General features: G+C 39.4%; 2 protein-coding genes across 2 annotated transcripts; both read right to left on the bottom strand.

Annotated features, from left to right (window-relative positions):
* Positions 1 to 7,109: 7,109 nt before the first annotated feature.
* Positions 7,110 to 8,491, bottom strand: LOC144658844 (alpha-1A adrenergic receptor-like). Its single transcript, XM_078519327.1, has one exon. It carries the CDS (start codon positions 8,385 to 8,387, stop codon positions 7,317 to 7,319), a length of 1,071 nt encoding a protein of 356 aa, XP_078375453.1. The 5' UTR covers positions 8,388 to 8,491; the 3' UTR covers positions 7,110 to 7,316.
* Positions 8,492 to 10,465: 1,974 nt separating this feature from the next.
* LOC144657918 (uncharacterized) lies at positions 10,466 to 19,104 on the bottom strand. Its single transcript, XM_078518259.1, has 2 exons — positions 17,781 to 19,104; positions 10,466 to 11,862 (listed from the first exon to the last, which is right to left on the bottom strand). Exons 1-2 carry the CDS (start codon positions 18,811 to 18,813, stop codon positions 10,727 to 10,729), a joined length of 2,169 nt encoding a protein of 722 aa, XP_078374385.1. The 5' UTR covers positions 18,814 to 19,104; the 3' UTR covers positions 10,466 to 10,726.
* Between the last annotated feature and the right edge of the window lie 4,198 nt (positions 19,105 to 23,302).

Raw genomic sequence — 23,302 nt, 5'->3', positions numbered from 1 at the left:
ATCCAATAGAGAAGAAAACCATGTGAGATGATCGCGAGAATCGCTTCTATTCCTTATTCTCAGTCCCAAAATCTCAAACCCCATCAAACCAATTCTCTTTCCACCCTCCCCTCTACATTCACCCAAAACTCAAATCCAAACACCCAGCCACTCTCACTTGCATTATCTCCTAAATGACACCCCAAAGCTAACTCCTATTCCAACTATCCCAGTACTCAGCGCATATCTTTTCGGCATCGCAATGAAGAAGTAGTCAAGCTCAAACGTCAACAACCACACCCCAATCCCCTTTCATGTCGCAACGTGGAAAGGAGCTGGGAGACTGGACAATCATCGGTAAGCCCAACCCAGGCCCTCGTTCCCAACTCTGTCATCGTAGCATCGAGAAGCTACAAGGCGGTAAGCGTGAGAAGCACCTGATCCACATTCTAGTCCCGATCCTCACCGTCCCTCCTCTCCTCCCTCACTTAGCTCGAGTCCCATCACACATCACTCATTGTCGGTCTCTTTTCCCTCTGATCTTCATCATCAGAATACACAGGCCTACATCAATATCTCTACGACATCATCTGTTCGACACAACACATACAATCTCTTCCTGACAACTCCAACAACATATGTACCCACAAGAAAACTCTCCAATCTCTCGCAATCTCCAGAGAGGGAAAGAATCCTAGAAGAGGGCCATCACACTACGACAGAGAGTGACGTCATCCACTAGTCTCTCCCTCCGTTCACATCACCACTACGCTCTCACAAGAACACCTTGCTTCCCCCTCTACCTTCTTCTCTCTCCTTCACCCCCTGCCTAGCCGAGACAACTCCCCACTCTACTAAATACTAAGAACCCTCCTTCCTTCCATCTCCCCCTCCGTGCCCTCGCGGGGGCGCGGGCGCCCGGGCTGGGCCCTGGGGGGTCGTGCCTCGCGCCCCGGCCGCTCCGTCTCGTGTCGCCGCCCGGGTGCTCGTCTCGGCTCCGCTCGGCCCCGGTCGGGCCCCGGGCGGCGGGCGGCGCCCTGGGGTGGCGAACTGCTGTCGGGGGGGAGCGTCTGTGGCCCGTCTCCGGCACTGAGGGGACCGTCCGGTCCCCCTGCAGGCTCAGAGATTGCGAGGGGCAGGAGTCTCGCATTCGCTCGCGGGCACCAGCTCCAGGAGCAGTGCTTGTGGGCCACTCCCCCGTCGGGGAAAGGATCTTGGTCGCTGCGCGGTGTCACGACTCTCCATGTTTCTCCCAGACTGAGAGCTGAGGATCGCGGGGAGAACAGAGGACTACCTGCTGCCGAGTGACACAGAGGATCACCCCCCGCTGACGGGGCCTGCGGGGGGACGGGCCCCCTGCGGCGACGTTCATTCTACTAGCATACACTACATTTTAGCTCGCTGGGCATGCTATCATTGTTGATGTTGGTATTGATCTTGTTAGCCGACATATATGATTGTAAGTAATCGAAGGGGGAGATGTAGTGTTGTGCATCTGTCAATCTACGAGCACGCGGTCGGGAACTCCCCTTCCTTGTAGTCGTCGCGAGCATGGAGTCAATAATCAGACTTGTGTTAACTTGCGGTGGTTTATTTAAACGGTACAACACCACACCCCTGATGAATAGTAGCTGTCGGCGGTCTTTGGATGCTCTTCACCAAGCAATTTTCTTCTGATGACAAGCGCACGCTTGTTTGACTCCATTGCTGAAATAAAGTCTCCTTGTTCTTGTAGCGTAAGCGCAAGTAAATCGTAGCTGTCAGCGGTCTTCAAATGCACTTCCCCAAAAAGTTTTAATCGGAGGTCAAGTGTATGCCTACTTGTTTTGAGAGCCGTGTTGAAGTCTCCTTGTGAGTATTGTGTAACCCCAAGTGAATAGTAGCTTTTAGCGGTATCTGGATGTTCTTCACCAAGCACTTTCCGTGCGTCGTCAAGCGCACGCTGTTTGGATTCAAGAGCTAGAAGAAAGTTTCCGTCGTCATGTTGTGTTACCCCGAGTAAATCGGAGCATTCAGCAGTGTTTGGATCTTTGTCAGCAGGCAGTGGATGAGTAGAAGCTGAAAACGGTCTTCTGGTCAAACGAGGTCGCGGATAATATATGTCACGGTACGGTCTGGTCAAACGAGGTCGCGGATAATATATGTCACGGTACATCTAGTACGAAGATACAAATGCATCCTCTGGTAAGTCGCTCAAAAATGCTTTAAACCTAATACAAATATAAATTAATTGAGCACCGATCAAACGAGCCCACTTCCTCACACAGCCTATTCCCACCATTACACATGTCTTGTTTTTATCTGAGCTTCTATTTTTTTATCCCTCAAACAAAATGCTTATTTATATAGATGCCTTAAATGAACATCCGTGTACTTCTGCGCCTGGGCTTCAGAAATATTTGCTTGCCTATAGAAAACTACCTTCATTTAAAGCACCATTTTCAAGAAAAAACATCGGTGACTGCTTCAACGAAACCCTAAGTAGAAAATTGCTGGAAATGGCTGAGATTGCACAAACCAATAACCTGACAGGTCGAGGCAAAAAGACGTGAAAGTTTTATGAAGACTTGGAGGAGCTCCAGCTTATACTTTCGCTGTCGCAGGCGACGGAACATGTTCATCATTTATTGAGCGCGATTCCAAATCGGACGAAAAAAGTGATACAGAAGATGATGATAAAGCAGCATGCACCTCCAAGCGAGAAAAGAAAACGTTATTCTTCTGCTGCACAGATACCCTCCTTTTTGCAGTCACACACAAAGAAGAAGGAAAAGGTGGAAGACAAAAAATTAACTTCCTGAGGGAAATGAAGCAGAGGAAAAAGGAGTTTTTCAGCCATTTCTTGTAAAAGTAAAGTTCCGATTTTTTTAAAAAGAATTAGAGATAACATATCCTACTTCATAATCCTTCGTATTACATGTTAGAAAGGGACGCTTCTGAAGTCCAAAAATACGAGTCTTTATTACGCCATAACTTCAATAATAATGCGAATTTCCTAAAAACCATACGAAGCATTAAGCACATGGACGTTCATTATCTGTTGACACTGATTTTAATTTATAGATCTTTACGCCCTTCAGTTTTAGGGTTTTTTTTTCTGGTCACGTGACTTGTCAAATACGGCCGTGTTTTAAAACGTTCGAAGGACTTTTCAAAAGAACTAATAGGAGGTTCGGTTTCCAAAATTTGACGGGTAGAAATCTTTTTTTTAGCAACAAATTGGTAGTTAAGAAGGACCCCCTTAAATATACATGGTGTCATAAGTGCCCTCGATGTAAGATTGTATATTGTCGCTTTACTACGAGTTGTCGCGTTTCTGTTAAAAATTAGTTTCGTTTGGTTTAGTAGCTCGGTGAGCGTTATGTTTCAATACACTGTATAGCCGACCGATTGCAATCAAATACTAGTTAGCCATGCTACGATTTCGCGTAAAATACGAACGTTTGTGTTTGAAGTCGTCAGGTATCAAAAGTCTTCAAGACATCAATAAAGTTTTGAGTAGATTCAGGATAGTACATAGGTATTCTCTTTTATTTCGGTGACCGCACAAAGCCTAGAACGCCTAGGGACTAGGCTGGAGTAGACTGTAGTTTGAGTTTTGATTTCTCGGTTCGAGATTATAGTACAGTCGTCAAGCAATTAGAATACCCACAAAACATGGGTCGTATCGGCATACCAGGTTTGTGCGGTCTCGGTAGCCCATAAATTGTCGGGATGGCACGGAGTATCTGAGTCAGTGATAACGTTGAATGTCAATAGCGTGAGTCTTTCACAGTAGAAGTAGTCGCTGTCTAGTTACGTTGAAGTGCAGTGTAAGTACTTCGTCGGTTTGTTTGTCACGGACAGGTGCGTCCATTTTGTCGAGATAACATTAAAGATATTAGCGCTTCAACTTAAAAACCGCAAGATGTCGTAAATATTCCTTTGAACTTCTCGGCCATTCCACGTTGAAACGTGGTAGTGACTGGGCGATTAATTTAGATAAATACTAACCAAAGAAGGATGGCTTTTTATATCAACTTCATCGTTAGTTATCGCGAAACCTTCGAGGGAAGTTCATGGAACTCCTTTGATTCATTATATTGGCCGGCCGCTAAGGACTCTCCAAATCGGCCTTCTCGATATTTCCAAAGTAAAAATTATTGAACGTTTTGACATCGTTTTGGTAGTTAGTACACTCTTAACCAAGACTTACACCAATTTTTTTAAGAATGATGAAGTACTGTGTCCGCGACTTTTTCATATAGCTTGGAAATTAGCGAGACTATGCATGTGATTACCAAGGAGACGTATTGTAATGGCAAGCTGCGAATAACGTGACATATATGCGACTGACAAGCCGACTGACAATAAGCGACTTTCGTCTGTATAAAATAAATGTTACTTGCTTTGCAGATGGATCTTTCTCCTGCTATCATATGACGGCGAGAAGAAATCTAAGTCTTTGTTCGAATTTAGCCACTTTTCTAGACTTTGATATAACCAATTATAAATTCCCCATCAATGTAAGCTAACATATATTCTCACTCACCTTATCATGGCTATTGCTCGCCATCGTGTGGCGTTTCCTTCAGGGATAAAAAACAGTTTTTTTAGTATAAGTTGCTCCAAAAACAGTACGTCCACTCCAAGCTTCAATTTCTCTTTCTACAAACAAAACGTGATGTCGTAACAAACCCGGAAAAAAAACTACAGGCATTTGCGGCATATATAATAAACCACGAGTTAGTCCTGTGACTACGAATTCTTTGTTCTGTTCACATCATGCATGAAGTCCATATGGTAAATATTTCAAGCTCTCGTGAAGAGGAAGTAAGTTCATATTTTTATTAACCAAGTGCGAGCGCCCTACTTGGATAATATTGTCCTACAATAGCATATGCATAACAACATAATAACAACATACATCCAGCACAGCGAGGTCCTTACACAATAGACCGTGGCCGATCGGTACCATTCTCGGTTCAGAGCAAGCTTGGTTAATGAAAATTTTTTTTACACGATTATTTGGTTTAGGCTGAAACGTCGAAACTTTGCCCGGTCCGATACTTGAAATATTGGACCGGCAATTCTGAATGGCCCACTGCATTTATTGGCCCTCTCAGCCGTTGTAGCCGTGTAATTAGTGTAATCGTGTAAAATAACAACCTTAATAGCTAGGCTTAATAAATAAATATTTTTATGTCTCTATAACAACACATACGGCAGTAAAAATGCCATCACTCCATAATAACCAGTAATCTACATTTATTCTGTCCGTATGGTTTAATTTTAGAACACATTCATCAGTTGTGAAATATTTCAGCTATGATTGAGCTGACTTTTATTAGAATACTCTTTCTCAAACAGATGCTCGACCAGAGACGGTCTTATACCATTGATGTCCTAACGCTAAAATTGAGCGTGTCTTTAGCAGGTTATTACTGCCGCTACGGTAACCGGTTATGTCAAAAAATGAAAACAACCTGTTTACCAATAATAAGGCATTATGTTTGATAGCATTACTGTAGCATCAACTGATTAAGAGTGGTAGTACTGACCCATCAACGTACAAGTGCTGCGTGGAAAGTGCTGGAAACCATTGAACTGGTATTTTTCTCTTGGGATGCACATAACAGTATGCCTTTTCCTGTTCTAAAACAAATTGTATTGTTCGTAAATTTAAAATAAGAAAAAGAGTATTTTCCAAAAAAACTTTGACCTTTATTAAAGTCCTGGTGCTATTGATAATAAATTTTTGCTTGCAATTTCAAAGTTATCAAAAATTAAAGCTCGGGGAATTTGTGAGAGCTTTTGAAATACGTGAGCACCTTTCCATAATATACATTGCATTTACAATAACCTTAAAAGCTACAATTCACAGCCTTCACCAGTGTATGGTTTATGTACGTTTCATAAACTTATTCTCCGATAATTTACTCTCTGATAGTTTCTGCTAATTAATGATTCACATATTTCTAAACTAAAAGCGACTATTACTTTGTTTAACGTATCGGCCACACCTTGAGTCATTAAATCAGCTGAGCAAATGCTTTTAGTTTTCAGGACAAATTAATATCAATACAAAATAAAGAGTTGTTGTCGTCGCCAGATTTCTAAGAGCGTGCTCCCTCCAATACAGACTGATTGCAAGTCTTTATAGTTGAACTATACATGTTTGTAATATCTGTTTGTAATGATGCTGACGTCCCGATGATGCTGAATCCTTGATTAAGTAACTGGTAGTAAGGAAAGTGTTTAACTCCGATGCTATAGCATGAAGCGGCTATGGTTAATACTGCACTCCATCCTCCCCTCACCTCCACACGGCAATATTCTGTCGGTAACTCCTACAATTCGTCTGTACCCATTTATACGCCTGGGTGGAGTGTGCATTCATGCGCAAGAACAAAACACAATGATCATATCCAGGGTTTTAACCCAGACCGTTCGATCCGGAGTCCACCGCACTGACCATAAGGCACCGCGCCTCTCATAAAACAGCTCCAAGATACTTGTGCCAACTATAAGTGCTGCCTAACAAGTGCTTCGAGTCTGAACTTTCATAATTCGTGTTAACCCTATTCAGACCGGGCTTTTTTGGATCTTCTCAGACCGGGGGGGGGGGGGTCGGCAGTCTCCCCTATGTAACTTCCAGAATATTTAAGCAATCACCATGAAACTTATAGGATGTATTGTACGTCCGAAACTCTTTCTTTTGGTATACGTCACGTGGGATGGTGACGTCACATCACGTGACAATTACATCATGATGACAAAACAGCCGCCATCTTGGATCCGCCATCTTGGATTTCAAAATTTTTCCAAAATGCCAGAAAACCACCCAAAATAATTGCAAAGCACTCAAAATGAATAAAAATGTGCTTTAAACCCGTAAAAATGTAAAAATAATGCCATTTAAGTTGATTTTTATTAACAGAAACGCGCAAATTACAAATTTGGGAAAACATGCCTGTCAAAATGCCGTTGCCATGGTGATGTCAAGTTGCTGACACATCATCCAACCCTACCGATTTGTTGCCAGGATTTTAGGAAAACTCAGAAAGTTTGGCAGCGTTTGGTTAAAGCTTAAAAAAGTTATAAAAGTTCAAAGTCAGCGCGGGCCTCAAAAGCCCCCCCCCCCCCCGGTCTGAATAGGGTTAAGTCACATTCTTTTTACGAGTTTTGACACATGTTTTAAGAACAAAAGGTAATAATATTTTTCAATCAGGTCAGCCTTAAGTTGTCTAGTGAAATAATCAAGTCCAAGCAAGACTTTTGCAAGTCTTTTTCTCTGTATAAATACAACCACGTACATATACAATCTCTGGTCTAGCAACTTCAGTTACTGAACTGAGCTATCGCGATTTTCTTGTAAAGTAACTCCTGAATCTTGACAAAATCTTCGCGAATGCCCTCTTGTAATCACCACTGCAGCCTGCATATATAAAAACGTTAACAAAGTGGTTTGCACAGGCCATCCCCACGGCTATTCTGATGACCAAAAGGGATACCGTAGGACCCCCGAGCATTTCCACAATGTCGATGACAACGATAGGCATTATCAACACGATGAACAATCCAACAACAAGAGATACAGTTTTTGCGGACTTCCTCTGCCTGGCTGCCTGATCAGTGATGCTGCTTCTTCGGACCTGGGGAGCTGTTCCGTCGGTTTCTTCAACTTCGACTTGGTTTCCTGGTGCGGGTCGTGTGCGGACGCTCAATTCCTGGATATGTATTTTTCGAATGCTTTTCAAACTTGCTTTGAGGATGAAAATATAAAGTGGAACTATGATGCACATTGGCACGATGTGGACGAGGAGGTAGAGCGCGGTGATGTAATTTGTGGTCAAAAACAGAGGAAGACGGCAGAAATCCGCTTGGTAGTTTGTCAGCCCGCCCCAAGCGAACAAAGGTAGACTGGCAAAGATTGCTAACGAAACCCAAGTTACAATGAGTGCTGTAAAAACAAATTTGGTAGTGATGAAAGAGTAGTAGAGAAATGGCCACCGAACACCTATGAACCTCTCAACGCTGATATAAAGAATGGTGAGGTTCGAGCTGCCGCCAAAAAGGATGGAAAGGGCTATCGAGACAGGGCAGAACAAGCGACGGTAATTACAGTCGGCGTATAACAGTTCCACGATACGACAAGGTATTGCGATTGCACCTTGAAGAAAATCCGACAACGCAAGGTTACCAAAGAGAAAATTACCCACTGTCCGCAGATTATAGTTCATGTAGATCGCCGTCAACACAAGAGCATTGCCAAAAACTGACAAAAGAGAAATGAAAACCAGAATCGCCACAATAATGGCTGTAGCTGCACCAACGGTTGATGTCTCGGTGGATAGCTGACTTTCATTCGACGGCAAGAGCTTTTCAAACGAGGGAGAATTATTAACTGTGTTGTTGGCCTCCTTCATTTTAAGACAACGGGGTAGGAACCAGAAACTTCCAAGAAGCAAATCGATTTATGCTTTAAACGTTGAAATTCGCTATCTGCTGTGAGGTTTTGCGCTGCAGTACATTGCGGAACTGCAAATCTTCAATTTAATTTTCGATTCAATATGTTAACTATTTTTATGCTAATACAACTAATGGTACATTTTCGGGTTAATTTGATTTACGATTTCTTTTTTGTTTTCCTCCTGGTTAGCTGTTAATCAGGGATGATGATCGATGAATTCATTCACACATTCTTAAAACTACAACAAATTTTCAGGGAGCTTCTGCTTTAAGCCCGAAGAGAGAAAAGAAAAGACAAGAGAAAAAATTAACAGCTCGACCTTTTGCGTTGCTTAAATTTTGCAACTCATCAACCAGTTTAATTTGTGTCTTGTCTGTTTTCCGATCCATTTAAAAGGTGTCAAAAAATTGAGGCGAAATAAATCACTTCTAACAAGGTCCTATTATACAGAAACGTGTCGTGCCGCTTCGTTTGGTTTATTATCATCCATTAACATCTTTGCTCCATCTTAGTGCACTAGTAAGTTTTTTTTTCTAATAAACTTTGACGTTTATTACGTGTTTGAGTTGTGCGCCTATTGTTGGGTTTTGTACTTTATTTGAAGAAGCACGTACGATAACAACCAGGTGCAAACTGACTCAAACCAATCAAGTATTGCTACACACAAAAGGAATATTTTTCTTTATCTCGCACTTTTCCCGTTTTATTGCAGTATTTGGAGTCTACCAACACGGTAGCCCTGCAATTAGGATCAGATTTTCGTTTTAACTTTTTAGTCAGTTGGTTGCAAACTTAGAAACATAATATACATTCTTAATTTTAATCCTGGGAAATTGTGGAACATCATGACAGCTCTCTTAGTTGATGATTTGTGTTTTTCTTGCAAACATAATGTATTGATAAATGTAACCTGGCAACCTGTATCATGGCGAAAGTTCGTTTTAGCTTTCTAAGAAACCATCGTGTATCTTATTTATATATTATTTTATTCAATTCTTAGAAACGTGTTTAGAAATTAAAAAAAATCGTAATAAGCAGTTCGAAATTGTGTTATGTAATTACACGAAGATTTGTATCATTTTGAAAACAGCAATATCTAAGAAATACAGTGTTAATATGTCAATCACACAAAATCATACAGAAAAAAATACAAAAGCTAAGACAGATTATAATCATACTTCTTTTCCCCAATCTTTGTCTTAAAAGAGTGCGCAGTTTTTTTTTAACTTGATCGAGCCCGGTCGTTTTCGCAAAAAAAAAAAAAAAAAAAAAAAAAAAAAACATAATGGAAATGTGATTAGATGACTGGAGTGAGAATAGGAGCTAATCTCACTAAAAACACCACTATAGCAGGTACAGCCTCCACTTTCTACCTTTATACACCACCAACCAATGTTGTGATTCGTTTGGTGTTTTTCTATTAGCATGTGGTTTTAAAGAGAACCAAATTCAACAAAGGAACGTTTTCGGCATTATTAAAAAATAACGGAGCCGAGGAGAATAACGGCTTTTTGCCCAATTACTGCTGTATTTCACATGTTAGCGATGCATGCTATTTTACAGGTAATACATAATCTTGTCATTGGGTATGACAAAAGAAGAAATAAGAATAATAAGCATTTTTGGTGTTTTATACCCTTCTGAATTATTATTTTAAGGTGGGCGATATATCTTAAGATACTTTAAAAGGTGTTCTGTGTAGACACTGGTTTTAACACCAGGGAAAACTGGGAATCATCACTAGGTAGGTAGAGCGAACACGAATTCATACGCCCTAGTTAATGACCCAGCAATATAATAGCTGTGAAAACTGTGAATGTAACAATGAGTATCATGAAGCTATAGTGATAAGCCCGCTAGGAAATTTTAAGATAAAAAAAAAATGAAAAAGAAATGAAAAAAATAATAAAAAATATAGTGATATTTTATCTTTTCCAGTTTTTTTTTTTAATTAAACACTTTTCATTGTTTGTCCTTTAATGGCGAAGGTAGCATGGCATTTTATTTTATTTTAAGTTGCGTTAAGCTGGCAAACCCACCGTTTTAATTATGTCATTCGTCGTTATGATAATCAGTAATATAACTTGTCAGCTATGTTTGGCAGTATACAACATAATATGTTTACAAAAAACGTTTGGAAACGATAGTAACTTTATGTTAGTTTATTTACTTACACATTTTCTCTGAAACTGAGTAAATAAGTTGATTAAGGCCAACAGTTGAATTTATACAGCAAAATTATAAATATTACAATATCTTTCATACAAATCAATGTCAACTTCTAATTATTTTTTTTTACCTGCGCGGTCGAAATCCTAAAAAGCTTCGAAAAAACTTCGCTAATATTTTCTTAAAAGCTCGCCTAAAGTCCTGGTTAAACCCAGCATACACTAAGACATTAACACAATTATTAGCATAAATCATAAAAACACAGAACCTAGTTAGCATTGCAGGGGCTGCAGGAGCCCCCAACATTTCTGCCAAGTCGATTGCTATAATGGGAACTACAAGAATAATAAAAAGGCCAACGATGATAGAAACTGTCTTGGCCGCTTTCCTGTGCTTAATAGTATCCCGATGGCGCTTTTTCCTTCTATTTGTACTAGACGAGGTTTCTTCTTCCATGTTACTAAGTTGAGCGTTTGTATGGCGGCTAGAGGCAACTGCAAGCTCTTGCGCGTGAATCTTGCGCACGTGTCTTAAACTGGCTTTTAGAATAAAGCCGTATAAAAGCACAACTGTACCTATGGGAATGGCGTGTACAAGAACATACATGCCCAGTATATAATCTTGGTTAAGATACGTGGGAAAGCGACAAATTCGCGGTGGAATAGCCGGGATAAGCCACACTGCTTTGGTCGCGGCAGTAATGCTTAACACAGCAGCGACTGTCCACGAGCAAGCAATTGCACCAAATATGCATGTCAAGCTCGTAAATCTTACATAAATGTAAGGATACTGCACGGCAAAAAATCTGTCAATACTAATTATTAGGATAGCAAAGTTTGAACTGCTTCCGAATAATATCGCAGTAGGAATTGCGACTCTGCAAAAGACGTTCGGGTCGTACTCTAACGCCATAACTTCAAGTATCCGCAACGGAATCGCAACAGCTCCTTGGAAAAAGTCAGCCACCGCAAGATTTGCCAGGAAATAGTTACTCGTGTATGATCGCAACGTGTGGTCCCAGAAGACAGCTGTTATAACAAGAAGGTTTCCGAACACCGCAACAAATGAAATCACCGAATATAGGCAAGCCAGAGGGATGGAACCGGCTGGCTTCTCGGTGAACTGGCTGACGGTACTGGAGGCAGAATAAAAAGAGTTATTTGCTGTAAAATTTTCCATTCCACAATTTATGCTTGGGCGTGAAAAATATCGTTCTGTCAGTGTTGATCTAGCTTTTTCATTCACAACAATGACTTGCAGTGCTGTTTAATCGTTTAGCTTGTCCAGCGAGAAAAACAGACACCTTTTGCAAACTTGCGGAGCAGAACTACCTATAAGTATAATTCCAGTGAAATGTGGTTCTGGTCCAACGAAACCGCAATCATAAACCAACTTCACAATTTGCGTTCCACTCATGAATCATTGATCACCTCCAACGCTTTCATGAACAGAGCGCTTTTTCCATTGCTTTATATTCACTTTTTTCGACACAATTATCTTCTGTGACTAATCAATGATACCTCTTGTTTCTGAAATCTTCATCGTTTATGTTTACCATCCATATTTGCTGAAGGTATATTTCGATGAGTTTCATGGTAATTCCGTTTTCCAAGTAATGAAAACAACACTGCCAATTGCCTTGAAAAAACAAGTCGTTTTGGCTTTTGTATTTTACATGCACCTCAATTAGTGAAACTTTTCCATTAACAAGTCCATTTCAAAGTATCCCTTTGTCTCCTGCTATTGAAAGCTTTGCAGACTTTGTGCTGTATAATAAAATGGACTACCTTTTCCGAGATCTAAACAGTGACCTCTATTGTGTACTTTTCATTACAAGCGACCGATGATTTGTGCTAGTAAAGCTGTACAAACAAAACCTTCTGTATACCATAAGTTCTCATTATTCAAACGTATTACTTTCTTTTCGGTTCGGTTGTGCTAACAAGCCCCGTGGGAAAATAAGTACTTTTCTAAATGGGTTTCAACTTTATGTCAAGAAATTACTTATTCTAATCACGCGCTGTCATAATAATCTTTTCTATTCCTTTATTTACTTATTGTTTTTCTTGTTATTATTATTTTTCGGCGACGAACGAATAAAAGCTAAAAAATGTTGATGGCAATAAAGTAAAGAGTGGAGCTGCTCATTTATTCTGCGGTAAACTGTTGCTTTACTTGTAAATAGCAATAATAACCTTTGTGCCATGCGATTAGTTTTAATCAAGAAAGAAATAATCATTTTTTTCGACATATGTCGAGAATTTATTTGGTCTTGTAACATATTCTTTTTCTTTAAGATCCTAGTCATAGTATCTTATTTTACTTTTGAATTTTTATTAGGCAGATTAGGATTTCTGCTAACGAAATTCAGTTGAAAGTATCTACTCATTAGCGCAATAATGTTAAAACAATGTTCGAAAACTCCCAAAAATCTTCGGAATTAAAGGTTCGGGTTTTATTCAGCACCTTTCAAAGAACCTATTTCTGTGCCCTTCTTTAACATGATGGACATGCCAGCAGAAGTAAGTTTATAAAGAAACAGTGTATAACTAGACAGGACCTTGGCATTGCTTTTGGCAGGAGTTGTTCGGTATCTTTTCGTGGAGTACTATATAGTACGTGACTAAGAAAGAAATTAGTAATCGCTCCGCCTTGTAAGAAGTGAGACCGCTTATGAGTATTGGGTGCAAGAATAACTGTGATAACTCCGAGCATAATTATTTGTTTGTTTAATATCGGAGTAATTGTATCGATGTTTGGCTGTTCGCTGTTATCAATAGGACGCTTTCCCCACACTTTCTCAACTTTTTTATGCCCTCGAGGTCAAAGATGCAATTTTGGTTTTGACACAACCGTTCAAAGGCGTCGACACTTGACGCGTACCACAGTACAAAATTTCGATTAAGCAGATTCGCATCTTTGACCTCTATTTTTGACAGAAAAAAAGACGATTTAATCACGAATCATCATTGACTGCAGAAAAATTATCATTTCCAAAGATGCTCTAATATATTGATGTCTTTTGTTGGGCAGGAGCTCTCAACAAAACCTTCTTGCAATTGATTTCTTTTTTTTTTTTTCATATATTTTTTTTAGAAAAAACCTCCATAATACGGACCCTCTCTAATACGGAACCTGTTACGGACAACGGACACTAAACCCCTGCCCCAGGAAACAGATTCATTTAAACATAACCTCTTTATTACGGACACTCCGGTGATCAGGCGATGATGTTTTGTGTTTGAAATGCAATTTCCTGTTTTAGGTTACAAAAACAACAACGTAATGCTTTATTTATCTTAGACGTTTGTGGATTTGTACTTAGTGTTAATTTTTACCCTGCAGTATTGCGTTGCTGAACATTTCGAGTTACTAAATACTTTACGCTGTAAATAAAGTCAAAAGTGACGTCATATTGGTGACCTCAAAAATACGGGCACCTTTCTAATATGGACACTTTGCTCTGTCCTTTCGGTGTCCTTATTAGAGAAGTTCAACTGAATAATGTATTAAGCAAATCCACACTGACTAAAAACGAGCTTCAAATCTCACAGGAAGCATTCCATTAAAATGTCGAAATACAAAACAGGGCTCATGGTTCATCAATCATTTTGTCTAATGGGAGAATCAGACAATTGTTAAAAATGGACTTGTATTTTTGTATGGTCTTTGTAATTTAAAGCTTTTTCACACGGGGGTTACTCAAGAAAGATTTATACCGCGAGGCCTACCCCGTGGTCGAAACCTTTGCCCATTTGTATACCATTTTTGACAGAAAGTGACTCATTAACCTCTTTATGTACTTAACATAGAAATAGTTTCTCTTTCACAAACCTGCAGCATGAACACTGCTGCGTGAGCGATTTTTACTCAACTTCTCACCTGATTAACCATTACGTGCCTCTGTCCATGATGCTTCAAAAATACAGTTCATTGACCCTTTTCTATACTTCGGCTCGTGAAATCTGGTCAAATCTCTACCCTTTCATACACTTACAATCTTTCTCTTGTTTTGGTCTTGTTTCACTTTTTGTCTTTTTTATTCTCTCGTTCTACGTTAGTTCCTGTTAGTAAATTACTATTAGTCAAGTTAGTGTGTATTAAAGCAACCTCGTCCCCAGGGTCTTCTCCGTTTTCAAAATGGCGACTGCCTTTTTGAAAACTCGTCGCCGAGAAGGCCCTGGGGACGAGGTTGTGTATTCAAGGTAACCAGTGTTTGCAGCCTAAAAAGGAACCCTTTTGGGCGGAGCCTCCACAGTTATTTATAGTCATGTAGTCATTTATTAACTACGCTGCGCAGTTCTTGCTCTGCACGTGGTTTATTTTTTTTTCGTCGTTGTAGTTTTGTCATTGACGAGACCCAAACCACCACTCGGTCAAACTTTAAGTCACGTAATGTTTGGAAGCAAGAAAACAGTAACATTCGCTTTTTTCCTCCCTAAATTTTCCCCCATTTTTTCCAAATGGGGAGTTTTCTTATACTTTGGCCTTTTCTTCGATTTTGAAGCGATTTTGAAGCGTTTAAATCAAAGAACTTACTAAAATTCCATGCAATGAAAGAAAAATACGCTTTAGCGGGCCAGAATTTACATTTATTTGAACACCATAATTACGTTTGTGCTAGTGTTGCACTTTCATTTTCTCAAGGCATTGACGACGATCGGCCAGAATCACGCAATGTTTTAAAAGCTATACATCTGCTACAAAAGGAAACTTAACATATCCTTTAAACTTAACAAAGCATGTTAGGTGTGAAATGTTTGCTTTTTAGCGTTATCTATTTTACAAGCTGTGTCATCAAGAGGATAAATTCAGAACTCTGACATGCAAAGTTTGCGTCATTGGTAAATTAATTCCCCGGGGAATTCCCATTCAGCTCAAACCAGCTCAACTGTTCTTCTCAAATTTGATTTAATTATTTGCTTCAATATTCCATTTTTTGGAGCGAGTTATTCAATGTTTAAACAGAAATTCTATACAACACTGCATGCTGATTTAATAGATGTTTTGGCTTCATGGACCAGGATTTTTTTTTTTTTTTTTTTTTTGATAAAGCAGTTACACTCTCATCACATCTGCCTCACATCCACGCTCCCGCACAGGCCCAGACAGAGCAGCCGGGCCTACTGTCTTCTGGTCCTGGTCGCCTTCTGTCTTCTCTCTCTTCTCCGCCGCTCCTGTCTCCTCCTGGGGTGTTGTCGTTCAGCAGGGCCAGTCGACGGGGTCAGGCACACCGTATGATCAGCCGCTCAGTGCCACCATGGGACCAGCTCCTTGAGCGAGTGAGCTGGGTCGGGACTTCGTCTGTCGTCTCTGGTGAGGGAGAGGAGTAATCATGGACCAGGATCATGGAAATTAAATTTGACCAGCATTAGCATATAAGAAGAATAATTAATTGCAAATGGACCTAGTCAACCATGAAATGTCACACAGAGTATTTTCTTACCATTTTGTTTGTCAGTGGCAACACTGTTTGACGCAGGTAGAGCGGATAAGGGGGGGGGGGGGGAGGGCTCCCCTAAAGTGGTCACTTGACCAGCGCAGTTTTAAGCTCTAAGAGCTCTTGTATTATAAGGAGTGTGCATGTGTACAGTTGACTTCCAAGGTGCCTTAACTTTGATTTGCAGCTTTTGACTGTGATCGTGGTATCAGTAAATTTCAGCTTATGTTATCATAAAAATTGATAAAGAAGGCCAAAAATCATGTAGTCAAATTTATACGAATTGTCTTTTACTCGAAACTAGAAAAGGGCTGTAAAATAGTTTCAAACTTATTGTAAGTTGCTAAAATATGCGTGGTGAACGTTTTTTTGAAATGTAGTTTCATCTCATTTTTTTACATCCCATCACTCAAAAGAGAAATATAAATTATCCACAACGTTAAGCCGATAAAATTAATGTTCCATTTTACAAATTAACGTATTTCAGACAAATTTGGGTAAATCCGATGGCAAAATGTTAACAAGGGAATAAGCAAGCGAGTAATTCTGTGTCTGCTAAAAAAGGGGAGGCTCAGGTGGAATACTGGTAACTAAATAATAATTATAATGATGATAACGGCGACGATGATGATTGTTATTGACTATGACGTTGACGACGACGACGACGACGACGATGACGATGATGATGATGATGATGATGATGATGATGATGATGATGATGATGATGATGAAAGTAAATATACACATTAGAAAAGTTAATATACACAAGCACACTGGGCAGGTGTAAAAATTGCTGAAAGTTGCATATAGCTAAAATTTAACCCTATCCAGACAGGGGGTTTAAGGGGGGGGGGGGGGAGTGCCCGCGCTGACTTGAACGCTTATAACTTTATATTAACCACACGCTGCCAAACTTCGCCAGTTTATCTAAAATTTATATAATTTCGTAGGATAGATTGTTGTGTCAAGATGTTGACGTCACCATAATAACGACATTAAGACATGCATGTTTTCCCAAATTTTGTAATTTTCATGTTTCTATTAATAAAAAATAACTTTAATGCAATTATTTTCACCTTTTTACGGTTTTTAAGCGCAGTATTTTTTATTGATTTTGAGTACTTTGCAGTAATTTTTGGCAGTTTACTGACGTTTTGAAACAATTGTGAAATCCAAGATGGCGGATCCAAAATGGCGGCTGTTTTGACATCATGATGTAATTGTCACTTGTTGTGACGTGATCATCCCACGTGACGTATAACAAAAGATAGACTTCCGGACATACTATATATCCTCTAAGTTTCATTGTGATTGCTTAAATATTCTGAAACTTACGGACGGGGGCAGAATCCGCCCCCCCCCCCCCCCCCCCCGGCGCGGTCTGAAAAGATCCAAAAAAGCCCTGTCTGAATAGAGTTAATGCTAATATGAATTATAAGCCACTATTAATTCTTTTATTGTTATTAAATTGCGCAAAGATGCGCTTTACTGTCAAATCATAAAACGCTGTGAGTTCTTAAATAAGGTGCTTCTCTTATTATCAAACGCTTTTCACGGAAACACTCAAAATAACATATTTCGAAAAACTTATTAATGAAGGCGAATAAGCCATGATTATAACTGTCGAAACACCTTTACAAATTGCGCTTGCGCATCAGCACAATAACTTGCCTATATGTCTAACACACGTTGTCTTTTGGTCCATTGGTTCTAATACTTTTTTAACTTTTCTTCAGTTGTGTCTCTCTCCCCTGACAAGACTTATGCCTTTCAAAATAATTTTCTTAAACGTTTTCCTATAATCACTATTGAAGCCTGCATACACGAAAACATTCACACAATGGTTGGCATAAATCATCAGCACCGTAACCTTAACAACTGTTACTGGTACTACTTCACCAGTAAGCATCTCGACTATATCAATAGTTATGATTGGAACAACCAACAAGATGAAAGATCCAACGACTGCAGCCACGATACGTGTCGCCTTTCTTTGCCTCGCAGCTTCTGCTTTCCTCTTTCGCCCTTCTTTCACCGGCTCCGGGTCAAATTCGGAATTGCCATCCACCTGAGAATTGTAACTGCTGGCAACAAATTGTGCTTCAATTCGCCTCAAATGATCTAGGCTCGCTCGCAGGATGAAGACATTGAGGAAGAGGACAGTTATTATGGGAATTACGTGAACGAACACGTACAAGCAAGTGATATATTCTTGGGTGAGGAATGCCGGAAATCGACAGAATGTCACTGAATTTTCAGGCTCCTTTCCACCCCAGCCCATAACAGGCAAGAGAGAGAAAATCATCATGAACAGCCAGGTGACACCAACTCCCACTAAAGCACGCTTTGTTGAGATCCAATTGCAATAAAAGTATGGCCAACATATGGCTATGAACCTCTCAATAGCGATCAGCAAGATGTGGAGATTTGAAGTACCACCAAACAGCGTTGAAACCGGAATTGCAGCACGACAGAACGACTTGTGACTACAATCCGCCTTCAGAACCTCTACGAGTCTGAGAGGAAGCGAGACCGCACCTTGGAAGAAGTCAGGTACAGCTAAAGCAACAAGGAGATAGTTACTTGTAGTTTGCAATCGTCTGTTGGTGTAAACAGCCATCATAACCAAAATGTTGCCAAATACCGAAGTGAGAGCGATAGCGAAGTATAACGAGGAAACTAAATATGTCTCCACAGTGGAACCAGTTACCGGTATCGCTGAGCCGTTGCTTGTGTTTGTTCCTTGAATGTTATCCATCATTCTAGTTTGCATCGACTGATATGTTTTTGGTTATTCACATGAAGTTTTTTTGCCTTTTTTTTTTCAATATGCCGGAGTTTTTCCCAGCCACGGTACTGATCGTAACTGAACCGTTTTCTATATTATTCTAGACTGTATCTTTGAATGGCTGCCGTTGATGTGAAGCTGAAGTCATCTTATACCATTCTGCGAATCTTCTGTTAACTTCAAAATTTATATTTTCTCGACGGAGTATACTCAGAATCAATTAACACTTAATTGAAAATCCCTACTGTGCGATGTTCTTCAAGTCTAGTAGTTCAGTCTAGGAGTCTTAAGGGTCTTTCATTAATTAAAACAGTCTTTTAGTGTGTTCTGTTGTCCATGCACTATAGAATGTCGTTTCGGGGGTAAATGGAAAATTAAGAAAATCTACATTTGCAACTGACAGCTCGTCCTTATCGACATTGGTTTTCATTATAATTACAATTTGGAACGGACACGAGAAGGCTTATAATTATTTTATAGTGACATTTAATTTTACTTAAGATAGTGCATCCCTCTTAATTTACGTGAAAGGAAATAAAGTGTCAAAACGTATGGCCCCACACAACTTAAATGTTTGGATTGCGAAATTAAATTGCTTTTGTGATTGAAATGCGAGAGATACACGAACGCAAGCCGATAAGAAAAACTATTCAGTTTTCAAAAAAAAAAACCTTTAATAACTGTCTCTCTCTTTTTTTATGGCTGAGCAATCAATAGCACCTTTCTGTCAGCGCCAACGGATGCTGAAGGCAAGAAAATAAAATAAATTACAAAAGCACCCTACGGCCAATTTTAATTAAAAATACAAAGGTTAAGTCGTAGGGGAGCTGTTGCTAGAATTATCAGTTATATTTTGTAAGCACGACATGCTACTTCAATAAACTTGAACAAACAAACATGAGACAAATACATGGAACTCAGTGTCCATTAACAGTGTTTATTCTCGCTGTTATTGACAACTGTCATTGATGTCCGTGCCTTATTGGTACGACAGGTGTTTGTTGGGAATTAAAAACAAGAATAAAAAATGAACTCTGAAAACAAAACCAGTTGCGTTGAAATTGAAGTTTATTACTTGTTTCATGCGATGCTTTTATTACTAAGCTAAGTGAATGTAGACAGAGATAAACTATGTTCCAATGCTGTTCCAATTATTTATTCTTGTGAAGTGGAACAGTGTATTGAACAAAAATACATAAATTTACCGCCGACTGTAAAGTAACATTCATCTCGGGTTAAATAAAATCGCATGAGTGCAAATGTGACTTTGTCAATAACAATTATTATCACATACGATCTATCCTCTCTGACATCAACAACTATTTCACTTTAAGCGAAAAAAGTAAAACAACGTAGAATACTGCATTATTCGAAAAAAAGTCAATTTTCATCTACAAGACCATGATCATGACAAGTTTTGTTTGAAAGCCCTTTGAGGATAACTTAACAGTTGATTCATTACACAAGAACTTTACACAAGAACACACTGTGTGCAGATTGATCAAAACACATAAAATCCTTTGAAGCTAGTGTCATCGCAGGTTACACGCCAGCAGCGCACTCTTTTAGGTTGTCCCAATCTCGTCAGCGACCAGCTCCAGCTACAATGTTCGTGCACCATTGTTAAAATCCGTTTGAATTCATCTTGACACTCAATCTCATTTCTGTAATTAAAAGCTCTAGTAGTAGGTGAGTGACCACGACGACCTTTGGGAATTATATAATTATCAACTGATATTTTCCTTTGTTTTCAAGCTCTTCCAAGTGACGAAAAAATGGTGCTGTGATCACGTTTTTGAGGGACAATAGTTTAAAATGAATCTGAGCTTCCTAAATTGATAACTGAAAATTGCAATTGCCTATTTTGCTAAATAATAATAATAATAATAATAATGATGATGATGATGATGATGATGATGATGATGATGATGATGATGATGATGATAATCGACCTGCTACCTAAAAGTTAGAAGGAACGAATAAATAAGTATGTTTTATTATTAACCAGGGGAAACTCGCCGGTTTATCCACCATGCTTATAATTCTTCCTCCTCAATTATTAATAAATGGTTGAATGACGTATCTCATGATATTTTATTGCTTATCGTATAGTCCAGACGTATTATCGAAGCACTCGTACATGTATTGTTGAATTTCAGACGATATTTATCATACCCTCTGCTTTCGATGACTTCGGGGCATTTGATGTCGTCAGCCAGAGACTTCAAACTAAGGAAGACGTGTCGCGGCGGTATTGTTGTAAAAACGATGTTGAAAAGTTCTTGATCTGCTTGATTCGCAATTAATAATTCAATTTCAAACATTGACTCAACGCCTTCCTGTTTCTTAGTTCTTTCAAATTCATATGCTTCCCTACTGTGGTTATTGTTCGTTGGAAGCATATTGCTTCTTATAGTGTTCATTTTACTTGAAGCATAACACAAGTCAACGTTTTAAAACTTCACATCAGTAGAAAAAGGTAAAAAGGTATGTAATAGGCTTCTGACAAAACATTGTCTTGATCTCTTTATAAAACGAAATTCGTTTCAATCCGAACATGTCGGCTTAATTCAACATAAATACGACGTCAAAGTTTTACCTGAATAAACTGTTTTTAACACTTCAGACTAAAAAGCTATCACTATCTGATTCCTTCTCAGACAGCGGTAGAACAACATTTGGGCCAGGAAAACGAAGTGGTTTTTGAAGCAGTGCGATTAAATACTGCCTTGTTCATAAAGGACCCGACTTTATCTGATAAAACTATGGCTGAAAAGATTTAAAGTACACCCCCGAAATATCTTTCTTTGGCTAAAATATCCTTCTTCGCTTAGTATTTCCGCGCAAAAGATTTTTGATTTGGTTCAATCCTCCGATTTTCTAAGCCCTTTTGAAGTCGAGCGAGTGTGTGACGTCAAATCGAGAACGACGCTCACACAATTATCTTTAGTTCTCTCTTGATCGAAAACTTACCGGGGCCCTCTACAACAAAATTCTTATGACTTTCCCTGTATTCATCTGAGGTTAATTGAGAATTGACAATGTCTTTCTGTCGCTACTACGTGCATGACGGCAGCCAGCAAAGACGAACTTTCCGACCTGATTACAGTGAACTGTTAAAATGGCTTCCTTCAAATGACTTAAAGAAACCTTCGACCATTTATATAACTTAGCATACCCACAAAGATTCAGCCGAATTGCAGATGAAAGAAATTAATTTATAATTCAAATCAGGAGACCTTTAGTGGATTCCGATTCAAATAAAATGAGCGTCACAAATTCAAAAAAGGAAAGCAACTGTGGATTGGTACAAATTTAACGTCAAATAAGCGGATTAATGTTCATCGACGGCGCCATGTTCACCGCTGAGTATATAAACTATGCGGAGAAACTTAAAAAAGAAATAGAAGCCTACAACAGGGGGCGCTTTCCATTCGACCACGAGTGTCGGTTTGAAATTCCTGGTATTCCGTGCGGCTAACAGAACAGTATTAAAGGGGCTAGGTCACGGTATTTTAGTTAATGCTATTTATTTTCGTTAATTAAGAGCTCGAAACTTTAAATTGGCAGAGCAAAAGTCTTTATTAGCAAAATCACGGCCATATTACAAACAAGGATGGTTTTTGAGGATTGTAAATTACACCTTCAAACAAATTGAGATAAACTTGAAAAAAAGTCGGGCCGACACTTTTTCAAGTTTGACCAAACGCAATTCGTTTTAATCTTCTCGAATTTTGCCCATTCATGCCCCTTTTTGGCCTTTCTGTGTTTCTTTTGAGTTCTTCTACGGTTTTAATGCGTTATTGTGATATTTCAGTTAATTATATGACCAGTTGGTCAGTGCCGAAATTGCGCGACATAGCCTCTTAAAGTTAGAGTTGGTTGCACTAATTGCAACCGGTTCCGGGCCTAAATGAACGGACTAGTTGCCTCTTTTACTTGCTTTGGAGTTGATTGACGACTTTGAAGTTAACCCTCGGACGTACAAGCAAACTCACACCCCCACCATCGTACATACAAGGGGGGGGGGGGGTGGATGGAACCCCTCCCCGGAGTTTTCGTTATATTAAGGCGTAGCGAAATTATTTTAAACTGAGAAGAAAGGCCTTAGCTTACTCTACAAGATGACGTAATTTTAATTGGCTGTGACGTCATGAGAGCCGCCATCTTGGATCCGCCATCTTGGATTTCAACATTTTCTTAGAAGGTCAGAAAATAACGGAAATTGATGCAAAATCAAGCCAGAATGCTTACGAACGTAAAAATAAACACATCTTGCACTTCTGTTTTAAAAAAAAACTGGAAAAAATTAAGAAAAATGATAAAAATGACGATTTTTGGCAAGACCTGCTTGTATTTAAGACGTTGCCATGGCAACATCAAATACCATGGACACATGGTTGACATATACAAATTTCCGCAAAGGATGAATGAACAGCTACTGAAAGTTTCAGCATTGTAGAGTAAATCGTTT

This window comes from Oculina patagonica, chromosome 6 (genome assembly GCF_052425735.1).
Source record: "Oculina patagonica isolate OP01 chromosome 6, crgOcupat, whole genome shotgun sequence".
In the NCBI taxonomy this organism is placed as follows: Eukaryota; Metazoa; Cnidaria; class Anthozoa; order Scleractinia; family Oculinidae; genus Oculina; species Oculina patagonica.
The sequence above is the reverse complement of the archived record's forward strand: the minus strand, read 5'-3'. Positions and strand labels throughout refer to the sequence as shown.

What these genes read in the sequence shown, in the direction of transcription:
- LOC144657918 (XM_078518259.1), bottom strand. Translation starts at nt 18,813, where the DNA reads ATGCAAACTAGAATGATGGATAACATTCAAGGAACAAACACAAGCAAC. An exon ending in TCTTGTCAGGGGAGAGAGAC is followed by an intron (nt 11,863 to 17,780) that starts ACAACTGAAGAA and finishes ACGATTAAACAG; the next exon opens with CACTGCAAGTCATTGTTGTG.
- LOC144658844 (XM_078519327.1), bottom strand. Translation starts at nt 8,387, where the DNA reads ATGAAGGAGGCCAACAACACAGTTAATAATTCTCCCTCGTTTGAAAAG.